Source organism: Heloderma suspectum, chromosome 4, assembly GCF_057233095.1.
Source record: "Heloderma suspectum isolate Gila_16-S chromosome 4, 16-S_ref, whole genome shotgun sequence".
NCBI lineage: Eukaryota > Metazoa > Chordata > Lepidosauria > Squamata > Helodermatidae > Heloderma > Heloderma suspectum.
The window spans coordinates 184,256,313-184,277,084 of NC_139461.1; the positions used below are offsets into that span (position 1 = coordinate 184,256,313).

The window sequence follows — 20,772 nt, forward strand, 5'->3', positions numbered from 1 at the left end:
CAAAATAATTTTATATTGATACCTAATCCCTCATTACAAATTGCTAAATTCTTAGCAATTCACAGTTGTTTCCTTGTAGCAGGGAGTTCCATAATTCAGCTTTCCTCAAGGTAAGTACAGGCATTGACTCTAGAAGTATTATCGTAATATATGTGGGGACGGGGGGGGGGAGTTGTGTTGAAACATAGGTTGTGCATGCAAAAAACAGTTCACTTCTGGACTTTTCTCAAGACCAGAAATTATATTTTCAAGAAATGTATCCTTCCCTGGGGGGCGGGGGTGGTTTCAAATGTCTTCTGAATTCTTCAGTTTGAAGCAGAGTAGATAGATTGGGCCCACCTACTCTGTACATTCTCTCCCATCTCCCTGGTAACCAGCCACACTTGTTTCCATTCAATACACCCTCCTTCCTGGCCAACATGAACTGGCCACGTGTGAAACAAATCTTATGAGCTCCAATAAGATAAAATGGGCTGAAAAACTGTGTTTTTAATGTGGGGGAAACTACAAATATCTTATAGTACTACTAAAGCCATATTGAGGCATGCACCTGCTCGCAAGTATGGCTAAACTGGGAAGGGGGACTTGGGCACACATGGAAGCCCCAGCATCCCTGAGAACCTGGCTTCTGTGAAGACCATCTGCATTGAGCTGAGCACACGCACAGATTTCCTGCATTCGGAAACCCTGATAAGGCAGGATTCCCAATCACAGGTGCTCAGTAAGTCCAGCTGAGCGTGCATACAGACCCTTCTTCAGACCTTCATGCTCAGTACATACAGGTCGACATCGAAGCCAGGCACACAGTTATGTGTGCCCGCGTCCCCCCTACCCAGCTTAGGCCTACATGCAAGCAGGAGCACACCTGAATAGGGCTTAAGGCAGAGCACATTCTAGACCCTCCCTCTGACCTGACACAACAAATGATTTCTTACATCTGTCTCAAAGTCAGCAAGCCCACTCAGCCCCAACTGTCCTACACCGCCAAGTTTCAGATCAACCCTCTCAGCCACTTTTGACCATAAGCTCTAGAACCAAATGCCTGCCTAATGTGAAGCTTGTCACGGTGGAAACTGAGCCCACAGAGCCCCAGAGCAGTTCTGATTCCGAGGAGGAACAGCAACCCGTGGGAGAGGAGCTCGCTCATCTCTCCCAAGCACAGCAGCTGGCAGAGATTCCTCCTGCCAGCATTCCTGGGAGAGATAGTGACCCTGGCAGTGAGAGAGTGCCGGAGGGGGGCTTGCTGGATGCTCGGCACAGACGCAGGGAGCGACGACAGATGGAGGGTGCCGAAAGGAGGTGTACTGCTCGTTTGGCGCTCGAACAGTGGTCGCGTCCCGAGGACCCAAGGCAAAGAAGGAGGATCTCTCCATAGCCCATAAGTTCAGAGTCTTCCTGTGGTTCCCCTTCAAATGGAGACCAGCTGCCTTACCTGGAGCTTAGGCTACTCTGTTATCTTTCTCCAGTGCTGTTCCTTGCTTAGTCGCTAGTGATTAGTATCTGAAAGAGTCATAAAGGAATAAAGCTTCGGAAAGAATCCTCGTTGTCTGTGTCCTGAGTTGGCTACTGGAGGGGACTGCAAGAGGCAGCTAGGGCACTCCTGACAGCGCTATAGTGGCGGAATGTGATTCACCTGACTCACTCTTAACATAGGATAACACCTATGGCCCTTCAATTCCAGTTAAATGGATGTAGGGGAAATGTCCCCTGGGAAAAGCAATACTCTTTTTAAACATGCTTTTCAGCTCCTTGACCATCCTGCTTCAGACCTTAAAGCACGGCTTAGTTCTGCTCCTTCCCTTTCTTTTTGTCCACTGGCTTAATCCCAGGAAAACCGAATTGCTGCTAGCCAAATAAATCCTCCTTTATCAAATTAACTTGTGGAAAATGAAGTATTATTATAGCCCACGTCTATGCAAGATTACACAATGGTAAATCCCACTGAGTTCAGCAAGACTTTCTCCCTAGTAATTAAAACTTTGGAGGGCCCTGCAAAAGAAGAACTTTGCAAATCTACTATCTAGAGATTTTGGATTACTTACTAAGCCTAATTAAGAGCAGGCTTCTATTTCCTTGGAGAAAAGAGCTGAAGAAGCCTTCGGGGATAGCCTGAAGACTTCCATGAAAATTGAATCGTAGGAGTTCTCTGTTCTGCAGGTGGTGTGAGATTTGCTTTAGCGTGTGCGCGTGCGCACACACACGTATCACACACAGTGCCTCTTTAACGCCCCCCTCCCCACCAACCCCCACCACAAAAACACCTTCACTGAAAATTTACTTTCTACTAGTAACAAGATACATCTGCAGCCAGGCAGGTAATTCAAATCAAGAATAAAAGATCATGTGTATGCAACTCAGAGGCATAACATTTTTAATTACAATGTCTAGCACAGATTTTGAAAGAACGTTTTGACTTTTACAGGATTATCTTTCTGAAGAAACAACCTGTGTTGCTGCACCTTCTCACTTTTGATACAGCCACCATGAAAAGGTCACTTTAAGTGGCTTCATCTGGTAAGCAATTTGTCCACATTTGTTCAATCTCTGGATTGGACGATTTCCTCCACAAATGTTAGTACATCCAACTTCTACAGCAAAGGAGACTGATTTAAAGCAGCCTCCACATGGTGGCCATATCATGTGCAGTAGCCCTTAGTACCTCTTGTATTGCAGTTGATACAGATGAAACAAAATTTGCCTTCCAGAAACAGGCACACCTTCATACTAGGCAGGTATAGAATTTTGTTTTTGCTCACAAAACATGTGAGCATGCCCCGGTTGAAGCTCCACACACGAGCACAAGCATGTGTCTGCTGAAAATATTTGCAAATTGTTGAATGCATGTTGGCATTTGGCTCATTCCCAATTCTGAGTTCAGTTTGGACTAATTTCCTATTTTGCACAAATTTCATCAGTAGACTGAATCAACCCCACTTTGGTCTATGGAGGGAATTTGTGCAAATTTGTGCAAATCTTCTATTCAATTGCTGCTCGTTTTGTGAAAGGTTCCCATTTGCACAAAACGAGCAGTGATCGCAAATGTGAATGGGAATCGGGCATGAGATGAGCAACGAGACGGTGTTTGGAGAATCCTTGTGATCTCAAACATTGCTCGTTTGCCCAACCCAATCTCATACTCCCCATCTGAAACCTTAAGGTGCCAGGACTTTCAAACCACAGACTTTAGCAGCCAGACCCATCTGCCTTATCCTCCCATGCCAACTCAACAGGTATCCGTATTGCAACCTTCTGACTCAATGACTATCAGTCAACAGAAGAGTCATGAAACCATGCAGTCCAAGTAACTGAAGTATTGTCTACCAGGGCGAAATTTGGGGCACTGATACCCAAATCTAGGCCTGGGATGGGGGTTTTCCAATACAGGACCACTGTTGTCTGTTCCTAAATGGAGGCTTGTGTTGGAGACAGAGACACTATTCTGTCAACTAGGCAACATTTATATCAGACATACGCTCTACCAATCACAGGGCCCAAATGCTGTGTACAAAGAGGGCTCTGAGGGCTGCTGAGTACCCAATATTTTAAGTGGCTGCCTTAGTCTCTGTCTATGAGGTTCCCTCTTCAAGCTCTGGAGTCCTTGCTCACAAATAACTCACAGAATTACCTTGCACCAATTGTCTTTGTTTATGGGACAACATTCACGCCTAAGCATTTCAAATGAAGCCTGATGAAAATTCAGTTCTCAGTTGGTGAAAGGATCAGAACAGAGCCTGAGCTGCACAGGCTACTGATATCAAAAAAAGGACTATTACATTGACTGAGATTTTTGCTAATAGAGAAGAAACAAAACAACTGCCTGCCTAAATCAATGGAAGCTATATAATCTTCATAGTAGAGGAACATCTGGCCCTGGGAAAAAATCTATATGACTAGAAAGTTTGGGCTGTTACTCTAAGAAGGCAAAATAAATATGATATCGATGCACTCTTTTTCAGCTAGAAAAAGGAAGTATTACTGCAGGGTATGTAACTAAGCAAACAACAGGCCCAGCCAGGACATGATCTAAAGGCATACAATACAGAAACCTTGCTGAAGCAAAGTGGTTCTGGGGGTGGGTCAATGTCAAGTATTTGGATATGAGACCACCTGGGAAACCTGCATACACTTCCTTAAGCTCCCTGTTGGAAGTGTGGGGGAGAAAATCAATACATAAATCAAAGAGCAAATGCAGAGACAGTTTCCAGACTTCCAGGACTTCATGCATAAACACACTGTGAATCAAAGCTGAATCTTCAACCCATTTTCTTTTTAAAAAATACACTGGAACTCAAGTCATTTAGAGTGACATTCAGTTAAGCTTAAGGAAAGCACTTATAAGAGCTCCACAAACGTAGGTCTGTCATTCTTGAAACCAAGGGTATAACAGAGTGAGCTCCTATTAGTGTGTTTCTGAATGAGTTGTTGTAGGATTTGCATTTAGATCTGAGGCTTCTGGGACGAATGTCTCCTTACAACCCAGCCTTCCTCAACCTAGTGCCCTCCAAATATGTTGGATTCCAACTCCCATTATCCCCAACTTGCACTGCCATGCTGGCTGGAGATTATAGAATTGAAGTCCAACACATCTATAGGGTGCCAGGTTGGGAAAGATGGCTATAACCTAAAGAGATAAAGGTAAGAACAGATAGGGAGAGAATAGAACTCCATATGGAGTTCTGTTCCCCCAGAACTCCATATTTACAAAATTAGAAATGGGATTCGCTCTAATAGGAAAAAAAAAAAAAAGATTCTGGATGGGATCCAGACCTATTCATACTTAGAGTAGACCCATGGGAATAAATGGACTATATGTTAAATTAGTCCTGACTAAATTAAGTTCCATTGATTTTCATGGATCTACTCTTAAGTACGATGACTTTGGATCCAACTCACTGCAGGGGACGGGGGTTGAATAAGAGAGTCACTAGAGTTAATATGGACAGACAATAGAATTAATAATGATCATTTGTATTTCCTGAGCAAGTAAATAAATAAATTCACCAACACACACACACCCCTTTTCAAAGATGGATCACTTCCAGTTGAGGTTTATACTCAGAGAAGCTATTCCCCTCTCCGAGGTGGGGGACAAATGTGTATGGTCTACCTTGGGAAGCTTATGAAATCCATAGGTTTCTAGAGAGCCCTTGGGGATCTGAAGCCAATAATAAAGGCAGGAAGACAGCTGCACAAGTGGCAGAAGACTCACAATGAATCTGAATCAACATTCCTTGTTACTGAGCCTTCTCAGTGGGCTGTGATACCAGTAAAGAAGCAGGTGTTTTTCAACATGATTGTGTCCTCACAGTGCCATCCAGAGAAGCTTTTCTAGGTGGCTTGGGGCCTGCTGTAATCTGGCCCATCTGGTAACATTGAGGTACACTCAGAGGCCTGCCGTGACGTGTTTGCAAAGTACTTTGAGGATCAAATCCCTCACATCTGCTGTGGCATGAATTCAATAATTGAATCAGGTCTGTTTATACCAGCATCCAGAGCTCTACTTTGTCCTGTGTTGGATGAATTTCAGTTCTTGAGGTCTGAGGCTATGGGCAAGTGCAGCCCACTTCATATATACTGGACCTGTAGCTCTATTGGCTATTTACATTGAGCATGGCGGGACTGACGTGCTGGGTCCATGAGATTATAAATGCCTCAGCACCATCCCATCTGCTTTAAAAGAGTTACCAACTGCATCTGAAGACAGCTACTCTGGGCCCGGGGAACCTTAATAAAATTAATGGCTGGTTGCTAATATTTCCTTCATATGGAAGTTGCTGTAGAACTCAAGTGGTTGCTTTAGAACTCCAGACACTCTTGGATGAGATGGAGTTTCTAGATCCATTTCAATCAGGCCTGGTTTTAGCACTGAGACTGCTTTGATCACCCTGATGGATGATCTATGTCAGGAGAAAGACAGGGGGAATGGGACCCTTCCAGAGGTTAATTCTTCTAGAGACTTTCAATGCTATTATCAGCCATCAAATCTTTCTGGACTAGCTGGCCATGGTGGGAAGTAGAGACACAGTGTTAAAATAGTTCCATGCCTATAGATGGTTGATTCCAGAAAACAGTTCTGGGGACTTATGCTCCACAGCTTGGATTGTATGCTATGTGGTCCCCCGGGGTTCATGTTGTTTGACAGCTACACAAAATTGCTATGTGAGAATCATCTGTGTGAGATCATCTTAAGGTTTAGAGTGAGGTGTCATCAATATGTAGGTGACACCCAATTCTATTTCTCATTTTCATCAAATTCAGGTGAAGTGCTAAATTAGTGTCTAGCTGCAGCAATGGACTGGATGAGGACCAATAAACTAGGGATGTACGAAAGTCACTTACCTTTTCGAAGGATGACATTCACGGTGGGGGGGAGGAGCTCTGCCCCTCCCCCTGAAATTCTCTCCAGCCAGCTCCACGTAAATATTTACATAGGCTAGAACGGCGAAAAATAGGGGACGCAAATGGCGGCCGCCGTAGCCGCCGCCATTTGCGTATGCCGGTTTTGGGGTTTTTTTGATTGGCTTGCTGTGATAGGCTATGTAAATACTTACATAGCCTATCATTGCAAAGACCAGGACGATAATGGCGGCTGCGGCAGCCGGCCAAAAGACCAGCCGCCGCCGGAGCTGCCGCCGTCCGGAACATCTGCCCCAGGTAAGCCTCGTCCCAGGGGGAATCCGCAGGGGGGGGGGCAGGCGGTTCCGTCACGGATTTCGGGGGGCCGAATGCCAGTGAATTCAGCCTCACTGAAATCCATGGCGGAATTCTCCGCCATCCCTAATTAAATCCATTCGCTCAGCTAATTCCCCCAAAACTAGCTTGTGAATTTGAATCTTTGTAAACCCCAATAAATGTGCCATTGTGGCGTTATCTTCTCCAACAGTGTCTGAGTGTGAATCTCTTTGGGTGGGAACTTCCTTCTTAGCCATAGACGCTCTACTGCCAATGTCTAAAGATTCCTTATAAGTGGGTTTGTGAGTCTCGTTAGAACATGTGCAAGGTTGTACACGGGTCTAACTAGAGCACATCATGTAACAGTTTGGTTATACTCCCTGTAAAGGAAGTGTTCTGCAGCATAGGGGTACTCCTTGGAGCTGTATCTTTATTACTGGAACTGCAAATTGCTTTTGTGGCGCCTTTCACTAGCTTAGGCCAGTATGCTAGCTGCAACTGGAGAGCGACAGCTTGGCCTTCATGCTCTGGTAATTTCCAGGTAATTTCCAGGTTAGACCACTGTAATGTGCTATATCTGATGCTAACTTTGAAGACTGTTCAGAAACTGCAGGTGCAATGTGATCCTAGGCAGGTTTACTTAGAAGTAAATTCCTCTGTGTTTAAAGGTACTTACTATGAGGTAAGTGTGTATATGGTTGCATCTTCACTGAAGAATGTTGCTGCTAGATTGTGAACCACTACTGGACATTTATATGCCCCTTCCAACCCTACAATTCTATGGTTCTATGATCATATTACACTTGTGCTATGTCAACTGCACTGACTCCCAGTCCACTTCTGGGCCCCAGAGAGGTTTGCCTTGCATTTCCCTTTTTGTCACCAAAGACCTTTTTCTTCCTAATTTGCCTAAGCGTTTTAGATACATTTTAAATCCGGCTCCCTGTTTGACAAAACTTTTATGATTTTGTGGCTTTTAGCTTAGTATAATGTTCATATTTACATTTGATATTGTTTTATTCTTTAGTGTAAACTACCCTGGGAATTGAACTGAAGGCTGGTATAAAACACTTATAATTAATACATTAAATAAATAACACACACCTGACATATCGAAGCACTTATAAAAATACATGCTAGCTTTAGAATCTGGAGTTAGATTGAAAAATTAAGTCACTGTCCCTAACAGATCTCTCTCTCTCTCTTTGTCACACACACAGACACACACACACACAGACACACACACACACACACACAATTATATACAAATCCTTAAGACCACAGACTGTGACTCAGTGGCAGATTATATGCTTTGCATTTACTGGACACAAATTTAATGCTCAGGAACACCGGTTAAAACATATCCGATAATAGGACTGGGAGAGAAGATCACCTATGTTTGGGATTCCAGATAACTAACACTATTTGTAATAATCAGCACTGGGCTAGATGGATCACGGGTCTGACTCACTCATGCGCATTTGACTTTCTGTAGGAAGATTCATCTGGATCCATGGCTGGCTTCCCATATTTCTTGGCAGCCATGAAAGGCGGCTTCCTACTCTACCTATCATAAGACTGGGATAGTTTGTAGGCTGCACTTCCAGAAATGTTACACTGGCTAAGATACATTGACAGCCTTGATACCCAAAAAATGAGTCAGAATCTTTGCAAAACAGCACATTTTAAATTAATTGAGCCTTTAACCAGGATGGAACTTAGCAAGACTTCATTCTTATTGTGGCATTGTGCTTCGATCTGCTGATCTATAGCACTTAGATTCTTAAAAATCAACATGGTCATATATAAAAAGAGTGAGCATGTGGGAAAAAAAATAACATCTGCAACACTAAAGCAGTGTTCTTCAAATTGCAGTGATGTAGTCAGGGATATACTGAAGCTGAAGCTCAAATATTTTGGCCACCTAATGCGAAGAGAAAACTCCCTGGAAAAGACCCTGATGCTGGGAAAGACTGAAGGCAAAAGGAGAAGGGGACGGCAGAGGATGAGATGGCTAGATGGCATCACCGATGCAATGAGTATGGACTTGAGCATGCTCCGGGAGAGAGTGGAGGACAGGAAGGCCTGGCGTGCTATGGTCCATGGGGTCACGAAGAGTCGGACATGACTGAACGACTCAACAACAACAACAAGTCAGGGATATGCATATACTGTATAAATGCACCCCCCCGAAAAAAAAACAAAATACTATTTGGGGCACATAATTCGTTTTTGTTCATCTTTTGAGCCCCCCCCACCCCCGTCAGAAAAACAACAACAACAGGTGGGAACACAAGACAGGGCCTTTTCAAAAGTGGCACCCAAAATCTAGAATATCTTGCCCAGGCAGGTGTGCCTGACCCTTCACTGTTCGCTGGTAAAATAGATAGTAAAGCCTGCTTTACTTCAACATGTTTTGTTGAAGTCCATTATTGTCCATTATTTAGTGCTGCAACAACCTTACTTTTGTTTTATTTATTTATTTATTATGATATGTATATCCCATCTTTCCAATAGAATATTGCTAAAAGCAGCTGAAAACCAAAACAAAAATGTATCAAAATGCAAACTAAACATTAAACATTCATACACCATGAAAACACACACACCAAAGGAATAAACATGACTAAAAACAATGGCAGCACTAATCGTATCTACAAGAAGATTCAAGATTATTGTTGTTTTATTTATATTTTGTGTCTTTCTATATGGACTGTTTTACTTTTATTAGTGTAAGCTGCTTTCAATATTGGTTAGAAAGGCGGGATATAAATGCTGAAAATAAAGTTCACTTTTCTGTTGTTGTTTTAAAAAGCAAGTTCCTAGCACTCATGATTATAATGATAAATAATTTTTAAGCCACATGTCAGAGGACAAAATTTCCATTGGTCAAGAAACTGAGCTTCAGTGCCCCACATAGCTCATTGGCTATCCACAGGATGATCAGTATGCAAATCAAGCAAAAATATAAAATTTTGCTTAATTTACACTATCTATACACATTGCACAATTCTTTCTTTTTGATGCCCTGGCAGAGAGCTATGTTGTTTAACAGAGAAAGCATAGAAGTATAATGTTAAAGTGGATTGCAGGTATACCAAAGAGCCTAAAGAACTTTCAATGCGATCCATGGGTAACAAGACAGAGAGAACCACATTTGTTCATCAAAATCAAATGTTTCTTATTTCACACATGGTAGCTGCTTTATGTAATCTGTACAGGACTTCAGCACAGTTCACAGATATCTACACTAAAAGCAACGAAGTCTTCATACATAGGTCTATTTGTTTGTTTTTCCTTTACTTTGCTTTGCTTATCGCAGGATGAGAAGAAGGGAAAACCCATTCCTGATAAATAATAGATAATGGATAAATCATAGATAGTGTAATGAGAAAGAGGTGGATTTCAGTTAAGGCTTTTCCTTTTTCTCTTTCCCATGCAGGTTGCCAGTCAACCAGCATATGAATTCATATAACATTCCCCATCAACAGTGTTATGAAAGGAGCCTCTGACATTTGTTACTTAGTTTCATCAATCGTCAATTTCCCCTAATTAGCTAAAATCATCATTTGCTGCCATTATAATTTTATTCTGTCATTTCACTGTTACAAAAAGGGGGGGGAGTAATAATCGTAGTCTGCAATCTCATCCTGTGTTTCATTAAATGCCAATTCATTGATTAAGACTTCTATTTATTGTCAAGATTTGTCATTGCAAACTGAAAGCATTAAAAATGCAGGACTTAAAATTGTATACACAAGCTAACACTACAGTAAAGAAATCATTTGTAAACCTTTGTAAACCACCCAGAGAGCTTTGGCTATGGGGTGGTATAGAAATGTAATAAATGATAATGACGATGATGATGATAATAATAAGAATTAAAGCCATCAATTATATTATTAATTTCACCATAAGCTGAAGTAACTCGTAACCTGCTACTGGGTTGGATCCAGGCTTAGTCATGCTTAGTGCAGACCCACTGAAATGAATTAGACTTAATAATAAGCATAATTAAGAGAGCAATCCTATGGCCCCTAGACAGCATGGGGGGCGGGGGCATAGGTTTGCTTTCCTGGCTATGAGGTTGGAGATAGGGCTCCGATCTGGGAGCCAGCAAACTGTGCTCCCCAGGCCCTCCCCCACCCCCTCATAACTGGCATAGAGAGAACAGTGCTGGCTACCTCTCTGCACACAGAAAATGGAGTGTGAAGACAGGGAAAAGGGATCATTCCTGGGGGTGGGGAGGAGAGGACACCGGGGCAGCTGAAACACACCATTTCCTATGACTGCCCCAGCCTCCTTCCCTTCCTCTTTGAAGAGCCGCTCGTAGGTGGGCGAAATGTAGCAGAAATGAGGGTAGCTAAAACGTGGAGACTTTTTGCCCTCCTCCTGCCCTGCTTTGGACACTCAGTCCCTCCTCTGAGTTTGAAGGCTGCTGGCGATCTGGATAGGATTGTGCTCCATGATTGGATCCAACCCACTATTTCGTGGCGAATTATCCTACCAAAGAGGAACATGGAGGTATTCCTTATTATCTGCACAGCCAAACTTCAAATCAAGTTGGCAGTAAGTTCAAGAGGTAACCTCAAGAGAAGTAATTGAAGATTAAAGATATAGACTCTGTAAAAAGCCAAAAGGTTCTGGAGAGTGAACTGAACTCTCAAGAATATATCAGATTCTGTAAGCAGGATTTTAAAAGTTTGTAAAAGTTTCCTTAGCATCTGAAATTTGATTAAATGACTTCTCAGGTTAACCAGCTAAAAGACAGTAATTGTCCCAAATATCTAAATCCTATTCATGTTATTCTTCGAAATTTACAGAGCAAGAAGACTTAAGCAAGATGCAGAAAAGGAGCAATTCACAACTAAAGTTGTGAGGTTTTCACCCTGTATCTTAGCCTCCTGCAGAATATATAAAATGATTCAAATGGGAGGGGCACATTCTTTGAAAAGGAGGAAATACTAGACCTGCATTCAAACAAGTTATCTTTGCCTCCCCCTCTCCATCATCACTTTATCAAGTCTAAAGACTGAGAGGAGACACTGAAAACCTAGGCTTCATTGGCAGCCTGTCTAGAAGAGAAGTCTGTGCTCTTTCTGCTCAGTCTTAGCTTTTACAATTTGGTTCCATGTTTATACCATTTTGTGGGAAGGGAAAGGAGAATAAAAATAAATGAAAATAAGTTCTAAATGTACAAAACATAAAACTACAACCATCTTGACACGTCTGTATTAAAAAGGGAAATATTCTCGATATCCAAGCAACGTCCCATCAATCCTGATAGCAACTGCCCTTTGTCTATCACCCAACACTAGCTTTAGTTGTAGGCCAGTTAGCAACTGCACCTTTCTCCCCTAATGTGGACAGATTCTTCATCCTTCAAACAAGTACAGCCCAAATTTGAGTGATTAAGGTATCAGTGTATATAGGTGTATGATCACACAACACATTTGCTATGATATATTGTATCCTTTTGATCCAACATAATAGACGTTATCAAAACATACAGATAACAAGAGGTCTGAATAAAAACACAAGGAGCAACACAACCCTTATGTCTCACTGGCCTCTTATAGATATAACACAGCCTATCTCCTCATCATGAAGGGTCTGGGAGCAGTCACAGGCTCCTATACCACTTCCTCCCACTTCTTCTTGCCCTCTCTTGCACTATTTCCCTCTTTGTGTACAACTGCATTGATATTAACCACGATCAACACTAAACAGAGTTAGTTTTAACCAGGTTGAAACTGAGGTTTGAAGCGAGCTTAGAAATCCTGGTTAAGAGGAGATACGTATGCAGATGTAGGATTAAGGATACATCTTATTCCTACATATTTCTAGATCTCTTAACTATATTTAGGAGAACTAGAACACCCGTCAGGCTCACATGCTCCACCTCCCAGGTTTTTCTGTTCTTCCCCTACTTTAAAGCTAACTTTGGTTAGCATGCAATTTGGGGCAGACATAACACAAATAACAGGTAAGGATAAAAAGAGAAGGTAGGATGGAATTCAAGCACCATGAAGGGGGCTCCCCATCTCTTAGATTAGAAAACATTAACTCACAGCTGCACCAAGCTGCAGTACTAAAACCAAGAAAGCAAAGGGGCAATTTGTGCCAGAGAAAAGAAGGTGCGTGAGTCCACAACCTGCTCTTGTTCCATTTACCACTATTAAGATATCAGCAGCATTACATATGCAACAAGCAATTCTCTTCATCTGCCAAGAGGCACTGTAGAGAGCCCTATATAGGTCATTTGTAAAGCTGAGAAGTTTCAGCTTCCTACATCCCCCAATGATGTGCAAATATCCATGGAATGTGACATGTACCCATTTCTTACAGTCACCAAGCAGTATTGTTTAGAATAATTTCTATTACACACATGGATAATAAAAACAAATTGCTTACTTGATCTTTGGTTTTTGATGAAAAATAGCTTTAGCCTCTCTTTAAATGTATTTTCATTCATGTAGAATTCAACTTGTACCCTAAAAAGCAAACAACAAAAGAAAGAAAAAAACATTAGATTTTAATCCTACCATGTTAGGTTATAAGACACAGTAGTTGCACACATATTTGTTTGACATTTGTCTAGAACAAAGACTATAAGGATAGACTTTAAAAAACAGCAACCCAATAGCACTTTTGCGCATTACATTTCCAGGAGGTCACTTGAAATCATGTTCCAGTGACTGAAAATTCAAATGTGCCAATTGATCATTCATCTTACCCTGTAATCACTGGAACTCCATCTAGTTGCTTCCTGGGTCCTGGGGCTTTAGCCAGCACTGAATCTGGTTTTAAGAGTATGGCTGATTACTAGGAACAGGCCTACCACTGGGCAACTACTAGACGGTGAGAAGGCTTCACAAAATAACATAATGCAATGAGGGCATTACACATTTGCAGGCTTCTCCCAGTACCAAATGATCCCAAGACAACCTAGTGGTTCCTACAAAGTATATGGAATCCTCCAAAGACTCATCCAAGTGTCTCCTTATTAAAACATTACCCTGTAAAAGACAATTGTATAAGCTCAGCCTTAGCACAACTAAAATAGTGGCACTTAAAATCCTCTCTTTGCTTTATGTCCTAGAAAAGATTTAACTTTGGAAGGAAAATGTGAGGTAAGTGAATAAAGGCATACAAGTTCACAGACCTGGGTAATTTAACTTCCAGAGGAAACAGTGTTATCATTTTATTCATACGGTTTTGAACAGCATAGCTATATTTTCAAGAGGAAAATTACAGCACTTACATGCAACATAAAAGAATAGCACGGTAACAGTAAGCGGTGATGTAATGCTAATGAGGAGAGTGAGTGTGGGAGCTAATCACTTTCTTATAAATTCCAATTATGAGAGGGTCCGATAGCCTAATAGTGCCCTGTTTTTTGCCATTTCCCATTCCTTAACAACCACAGCTGCCAACCAGATTGGCACCCCTAGGTGATGGTTTCCATGGCAAAAAAACGGGATACTCAAAGCAGTTGATAACTTCAATCATCCAAGACCCTTTCAACGTCCAGTGACAACTTGTCAGGTGCCCTGGTCCACGTTTCGCAATATCTGAGCACCTGAAAAGGCTAGAGCAAAATACCCAGTGCAAAAAGGGCAAAAAACACAGATGACAGACAGAGAAACAGTCTGGAAGTGCAGAGTTTAGACTGGGTCCTTACATTAACTCATGTGGCTCCTTCCTGTGCCCCCAGGTAACATGGGAAGCCTGGGGCCATACAGGAAGTTCCCACAGGACTGGCCCTGGGTGAAAAAGCGCCCTGGGCAAGGAGTGCCTTTGGTGCCCCACCCCGCATGGCCAGTTTTGCAGGGCCACCCTGAGGATTTGTGGGGCCAGGTGCAGGTGTGATGTCCATCGAGAATGACACTGTTCAACACCTTGACCTCTAAGCCACTAAGCTTCAGTTTGCACAAACCAATGTTCGAAAAGCCACATTCTGAGCAGTGGCAGTGCACTACGCAACACAGCAGAACTATCACAGGTTTTACTTATAACAGTTTTGTTTTGTAGCAGTTCCTATATTTTGGTAAGCATTCTTGATTTTAGAATATCCACTATTTTTATCTTTAAAAATACTAAAGAACAATGCTAAATTTTAAAAAAGGTATCTAGCTGACCTCTTACAGCTTACGGCTTTATTTTATTATTATTTATATAATGCTTATAGTGTTTACAGTATTTGAAGTGCTAAGTGCTCGGTGGCCTTGCCTCAAAGTAAAGCTGTGTTCCGCTGATATTTTTCCTAGTGCAAATGACATCAAAGTGGAAACTGAAAAAGAAACATACTGTACAGCTAACTGAAGGAAGATCATTTTTGTAGTTAGTACCCAAACAACCTGTAGAACCTTGAAAGGTTACAGACACTTGCTTTTTGCTACCCTAGCTCACTGCAGACAGTACATTCAAGAACACTAAGCTCGGCTTGGCACTCTCCTCAGCTCAGTTTGGTGCCCCCCTCTGCTTGGCACCCCAGGTGACCACCCAGCTTGCCCACCCCTAAGGTCAGCCGTGTGCCCCATGGCAGCATGAGCCCAGTTTTCCAAGGGTTGATGCTGGTTTGAAAATGCAAAATTTCCAGAAATTATGAAGCCATATTGGGGGGGGGGGATATTTTAAGGGTGGTGATGGAAATTGGGGGGGGGGAATTGAAATATATACAATACTTACTTTCTTATCAAACCTAACTTCTTTTACTGCTTTAGCAACATAAAAGGCATCATTTATAACTCAGCATATAAAATTGTCCTATCTGGCATAGTTATGAAATTTACAGAGTGATACCATGCATATGTGCTCAGAAGTAAGAGCCACTCTGTTTAGAGGAGCTTACTCCCAGACAAGCATACATAGGATTGCAGCCCCCCCAAATGAAAATATCTTTCAGTGCAATCCAGTCTACTCAGAAATAAACCCCATTAAGTTCCATGGGACTTGGACCCGGATAAATGTGTACAGTTTTGTAGCCTCGGTTTTGTACAAGCAAAAGAACAGCAGATACAGGATACTGGTGTCTAATATCTCCAAACTAGATAAAAGGTCACCAGAAGGAGGCTTGGAGCAAACAGCCATTCACAACAAAACAAAGACCCTGCATTTTCCTCTCATGAAGGTGGCAGCAGCCTCTAGCTGGAGAAATGCATCTCGGAGTTGCACGATCTATGTGGGAACAGTATACACAAGAATAATCATTCTCTCATGCTGTAGATGGCCTTACATAAAAATCTTCATGCTCTGCTATACATTTGGAGTAAAACCTTGTATTAAAAAAAGAATTTCAATCATTCCAAAAGAGGAAAAAAATGTTATAAAAGGTTTTTTCAGGGTTCCCCCAAATTTCCAGTTTTTCTACTGGAAAAATTGAAAAAAAGTCCACAGGGGGGAAATGGAGAGAAAAACCTTTACCCCCCACCCACCTGGATCTTCATATCTCAATGCTGGAGTGGAAACTGCAGCAATGTGAGAAGCTTCCACGTGGTCTGGAGCTTCTCAAGTTCTCCTGGTGGTATGAAAAGGAACACTATTCCTGCAGCAGCCATACCACAGGTGATGTGAAAACTCAGTCCCTCAAAGACAAGTTACACATACTGAGGGAACACAGCAGACCTTAAAACTATATAGAGTGGCATGAGGTTGGAATATCAGTAGGTTAGTTAACAATATCCAGTACCAATAACAACATATGCTCACATTAAACTATTCGGTAAACAATTCATATTAAGGGACCTAACAATAAGATACCTCATATCCACATCAAACTCAAGGCAAAAAAGGGAACCAAAAAAACCCACAAGGCACTTCAAGCAGCCCTTGCTCAAGTAGCACAAAGAGACTCTCCTCTCACCAGGGTCCCATGTCCCGAGCAAAGAAAGGGCCACCTCATCCTGATGGCAACTCCCTCCCCAGCGTCTCTTGCAGCGGATGCCCTCAAACTGTCCTAAAGACATCACAAACAGATTCAAACATAGCAGTAGCTTCCTTATGAAGATTCCCAGGGCTGGACAGATGGAAATAGTCACACCTTAATAGCAAACATAAAGTCTCTGTCCCTGAGGGTTGGCACAGGCACCCGATTCTGTACAGGAATCCAGCAGAACCCCCCTGCCCACACCCCCAAGCCCCATTTGCCAAACCCCTGCCCCGCTCACTCCCTGGCCCCGCCTGGTGAGCGGTCCAAACTCACCCCAGCGGCCTCATCAAGCTCTGTGGTTGCCATTTAAAAAAAAAATACAATAGCAATCGCAAAAATGTGCATATTTGCCTATACGCAAAAATGTACATTTTGCAGTGGCCAAACTGCTGCCTGTGGGAAGTCGACAAGCAGACATGAGTGCAATAGCACCATCCTACTCAGGTTACCTGGCAGGAGCTATGCAGCAGCATCCTGCCTCTGATACCGGAAGTAATATATAGCTCACATGACTAGTAGCTAGCCTTATCCTCCATGAATGTGTCCAATCCGCCTTTAAAGGGGCAGATGATGCAGGTTTCTTTGGCAACCCTAGTAGTGATCACCAAACTGGTGGCGTTCACTACTAGGGATGTCAAAGAAATCTGCAACAGATTCAAATGGGATGAGATTTCTATGAATCTGACCTGCAAATTCTACAGCAGAGGGGCTTTTTTCAAATACTGTAGAGCGGTTTTTTACTTTCTAGCATTGTACGCAAATTCAGTCGTACAAAAAATACAAAACACTGACCAAAATGCACATTTTCCCCATAGGCTAAAGCATGAAAACACACATTTGGGGGGCATTCGTACAAATGCATATTTTCAGGAGTATGCATTTGTGCAAGTGTGTACTTTCCAATGTGAACGCAAGTTCAGGAAATTGAGAAAACCCCGATTCCAGCAATGAGCAGATGACGGAACAAAAGACACCTAACAACCCATGATACACTTACAGAACAGATTTAACTAAGTCCATACATTCCTAATCACTACATCTTGTGCAGTGAATTCCACAGTTAAACTATGTGCTGTGTGAAGTAGTACGTCCTTTTATCTGTCATGAATCTCCCACCATTCAGCTTCATGGGATGACCCCGGGTTCCAGTATTATGGAAGAGGTAGAAAAACTTTTCTTTACTCATACCACACATAGGTTTATACACCCCTATCCTGTCTCCCCATACTCGTACTAAACAGTCTGGGACTGTTTAGCTTTCTATTGGACCAATTAAATATGCAGACATGTGTAACCTGAAATTGTGCTGTCCAGGAAAGGTTAACTTCATGATTCTACTGAATGTATGTTCGGGCCCAGAAAGACTGTTACGACAAGTAATGAATGAAACAGTAACATTATTTCAGGGAGAGGGAGCAACATTCTCTATGTAAACATTTGATGAATATAAATTGTTTTTATATCATCGGAAATGCCACAGGAAAATGAAAAAGTAGCATCCAAAACATAGTGGTGCTCAGTGAGACAGATCCATGAAGTCTAGAGTTGATTTTAAAAAGTTGTTTATGATGAGTTAATGTACATTTCTTTAAGAATATCTTTCTAGATTTTAGGATAACAAATACAAGAAAAAATGTTTTAATACCTAAAACTACCATGAAAATATTGTATTTCCTGGCAATTATGCCAAACTCATACAGCATCCAAAAACAAAAAGGCCTGCATTTCTCTAAGCATGGAAGCAATAGAGCTTGCAATATTCAGAATTATTAACTTCAGATGAAGGTACCATACTAAGAACCAAATGTAACTGGACATCGACCATATACAGAATGAAGATACTGGAAGCATAATACATTTTAAAAAAAAACAACCCTCAACCCTGCCATACTATGATTTCCAAATACAGGGCTGTGCTAACAGATACATGACCTGTCAACACTTCAGTCATCCATCACCCTAACCTGCCACCACACTCTCAACCCTAAATGTTAGCACATTACAGTATCACACAATGGAATAATCATGTTAAAATCCATTTTTACACATCTATTCATGGTAGTGTGTTACCTTCCAAGAAGACAGTTTGAATGAAATGGGTGTAAACCTACAAGGATCTGATCCCAGGGAAACCTTGCAGCTCCTCTTGCATGAGAGGCAGGGCACTTACACACTGACCAACTGGAACACTGATCCTGCAGACGGGTACTATTATGCTGATGTTCTGCTACAGGCTTCCCATAGACATCTGGTTGGCTGCTGTGAAAACAGAATGCAGGACAGATACGGCTTTGATCTGACCCAGGGGCTCTTCTTATTTTGTTCTTATTTCTAGATGTAACTTCACTATTATGAAAATGTTCTACAATGCATTTTTGTGCTTTACTTTATACACTAGGTAAGTTCAGATTTGGGGACTCACAGCACTTTAGATGGCTCATAGCATTATAACAGGAATGACATCCAACTTACCATATTATTAATGCATTTTAAAGCCAATTAAAGCACATTAAACCAACTCTCCCAAAGGTCTAATGTGGTGCAAGGTGAAGCTCTGTACTGGCTACAATCCAGTACCCAGCTGTGCACAGTTAGGCTGCAATCCTGTGCACACTTACCTAGGAGAAAACTCCACTGAAATCAGTGAAGCTTCTGAGTAGACATACATAGGATTATATTAAATGTCCACAATGTTAGATGTCCACTGTCAACAATATGGGGAAATATGTCATGACTGAGCCAGGATTGCAGCTCCACGGCAGCACAGGTGATCCCCAGGACCACCTCCCCGCCTGCCTCCCACATATATAAGGCAACATATGCTGGTGATGCATGAGTGCTGATTTACAGGTCTTTGGCTTGGGGTCCAAGGAGAACAAATGTTTATGGTCTCCAAACAGGATTTCAGTCAAGAAGAAGTGTTATGTGGAATTCTTAACAAAACAGTGGGAAGTGCAAACATGGTGAAACTAAAATATGGGTTAGATCTTGGCAAGGTGGCTGTCTGTGCGGCGGACATGTAGAGTCCTACACCTCCGGCCTTTAGATTACCGTACCTTGAAAACTGGGTCACAAACATCTGTACCAGATTGGATTTAGAGAAATCAACTGAAGTTGCCTGAAAGAACAACTACATACAGTCAGGGCCAGAAATATTGGAACAAGGATAACTGTTTTGGCACTTGGCCTCTGCACACCACCACATTGAAGTTGAAAGGAAACACACCCAGATGGGAGCGAAGTCAGGACTGTCAGCTGTAATTCAAGGGGCTTGACAAACAAAAGTGGGGCAGTAACCCTTCAGGAATGACAGCCAGTGGCATACACACACACTCATCGTTGGTGGCGCATAAGTAATGGAACAAACCAACCTAATTTCAAACTTAAGGATCGCATTTAATTAGGGATGTATGAAAATCACTTACCTTTTGGGGATTATGCTGATGGTGCGGGGGGAGGCGTTCCGTCCCTCTCCCTGGAATCCTCACCGGGGGGGGAGGCGCTCCATTCCTCCCCCCCCGGAATCCTGGCCGGCCGGCTGTGCTCCGCAGCAATTCTGCGGAGCCGCCGGCCGGCTCCGCCAGCAGCCGGACATCCAGCCGCTGGCTAGCAGGGACGCAAATGGCGGCAGCTGTAGCCGCCACCATTTGCATCCCTGCAGTCAGCCGTGATAGGCTACATAAATGTTTACGTAGACTATCACGGCTGATTAAAAAAAAAACACGCGTACGCCATTTGCGTTCCTGATTTTGGCACGTCTTAGCCTACGTAAACATTTACGTAGACTAAGATGGCGAAAATAAGGGGAACGCAAATAGCGTAGCGTCTACGCTATTTGCATTCCCCTTATTTTCGCTCCCTTAGTCTACGTAAATGTTTACGTAGACTAAGACATGCCAAAATAAGGAACGCAAATGGTGGCACCCATGGGCGCCGCCATTTGCATAGGCGCGTTTTTGTTTTTTGTTTTTTAATCAGCTGTGATAGGTTACGTAAACATTTACGTAGCCTATCATGGTGTTTTTTTAAAATCTAGCCGTGATAGGCTATGTAAATCTTTACGTAGCCTATCACGTTTTTTTGTGTGTGTTTTTTTTAAAACCTGGAAATGGCGGCGACGGCAGCCGGTTGGAAGACCGGCCGCTGCAGCTGCCGCTGCCACACCGCCG

At 42.5% G+C, this 20,772-nt stretch overlaps 1 protein-coding gene across 1 annotated transcript in view; it reads right to left on the bottom strand.

The window, feature by feature from the left end:
* KCNT2 (potassium sodium-activated channel subfamily T member 2) overlaps nucleotides 1–20,772 on the bottom strand; it is a 337,774-nt gene that overhangs the window by 211,424 nt on the left and 105,578 nt on the right. The window contains exon 2 of the mRNA XM_084851494.1: nucleotides 13,087–13,166. Coding sequence (XP_084707620.1) covers nucleotides 13,087–13,166 — 80 coding nt within the window. The remainder of the gene's footprint in view (nucleotides 1–13,086; nucleotides 13,167–20,772) is intronic.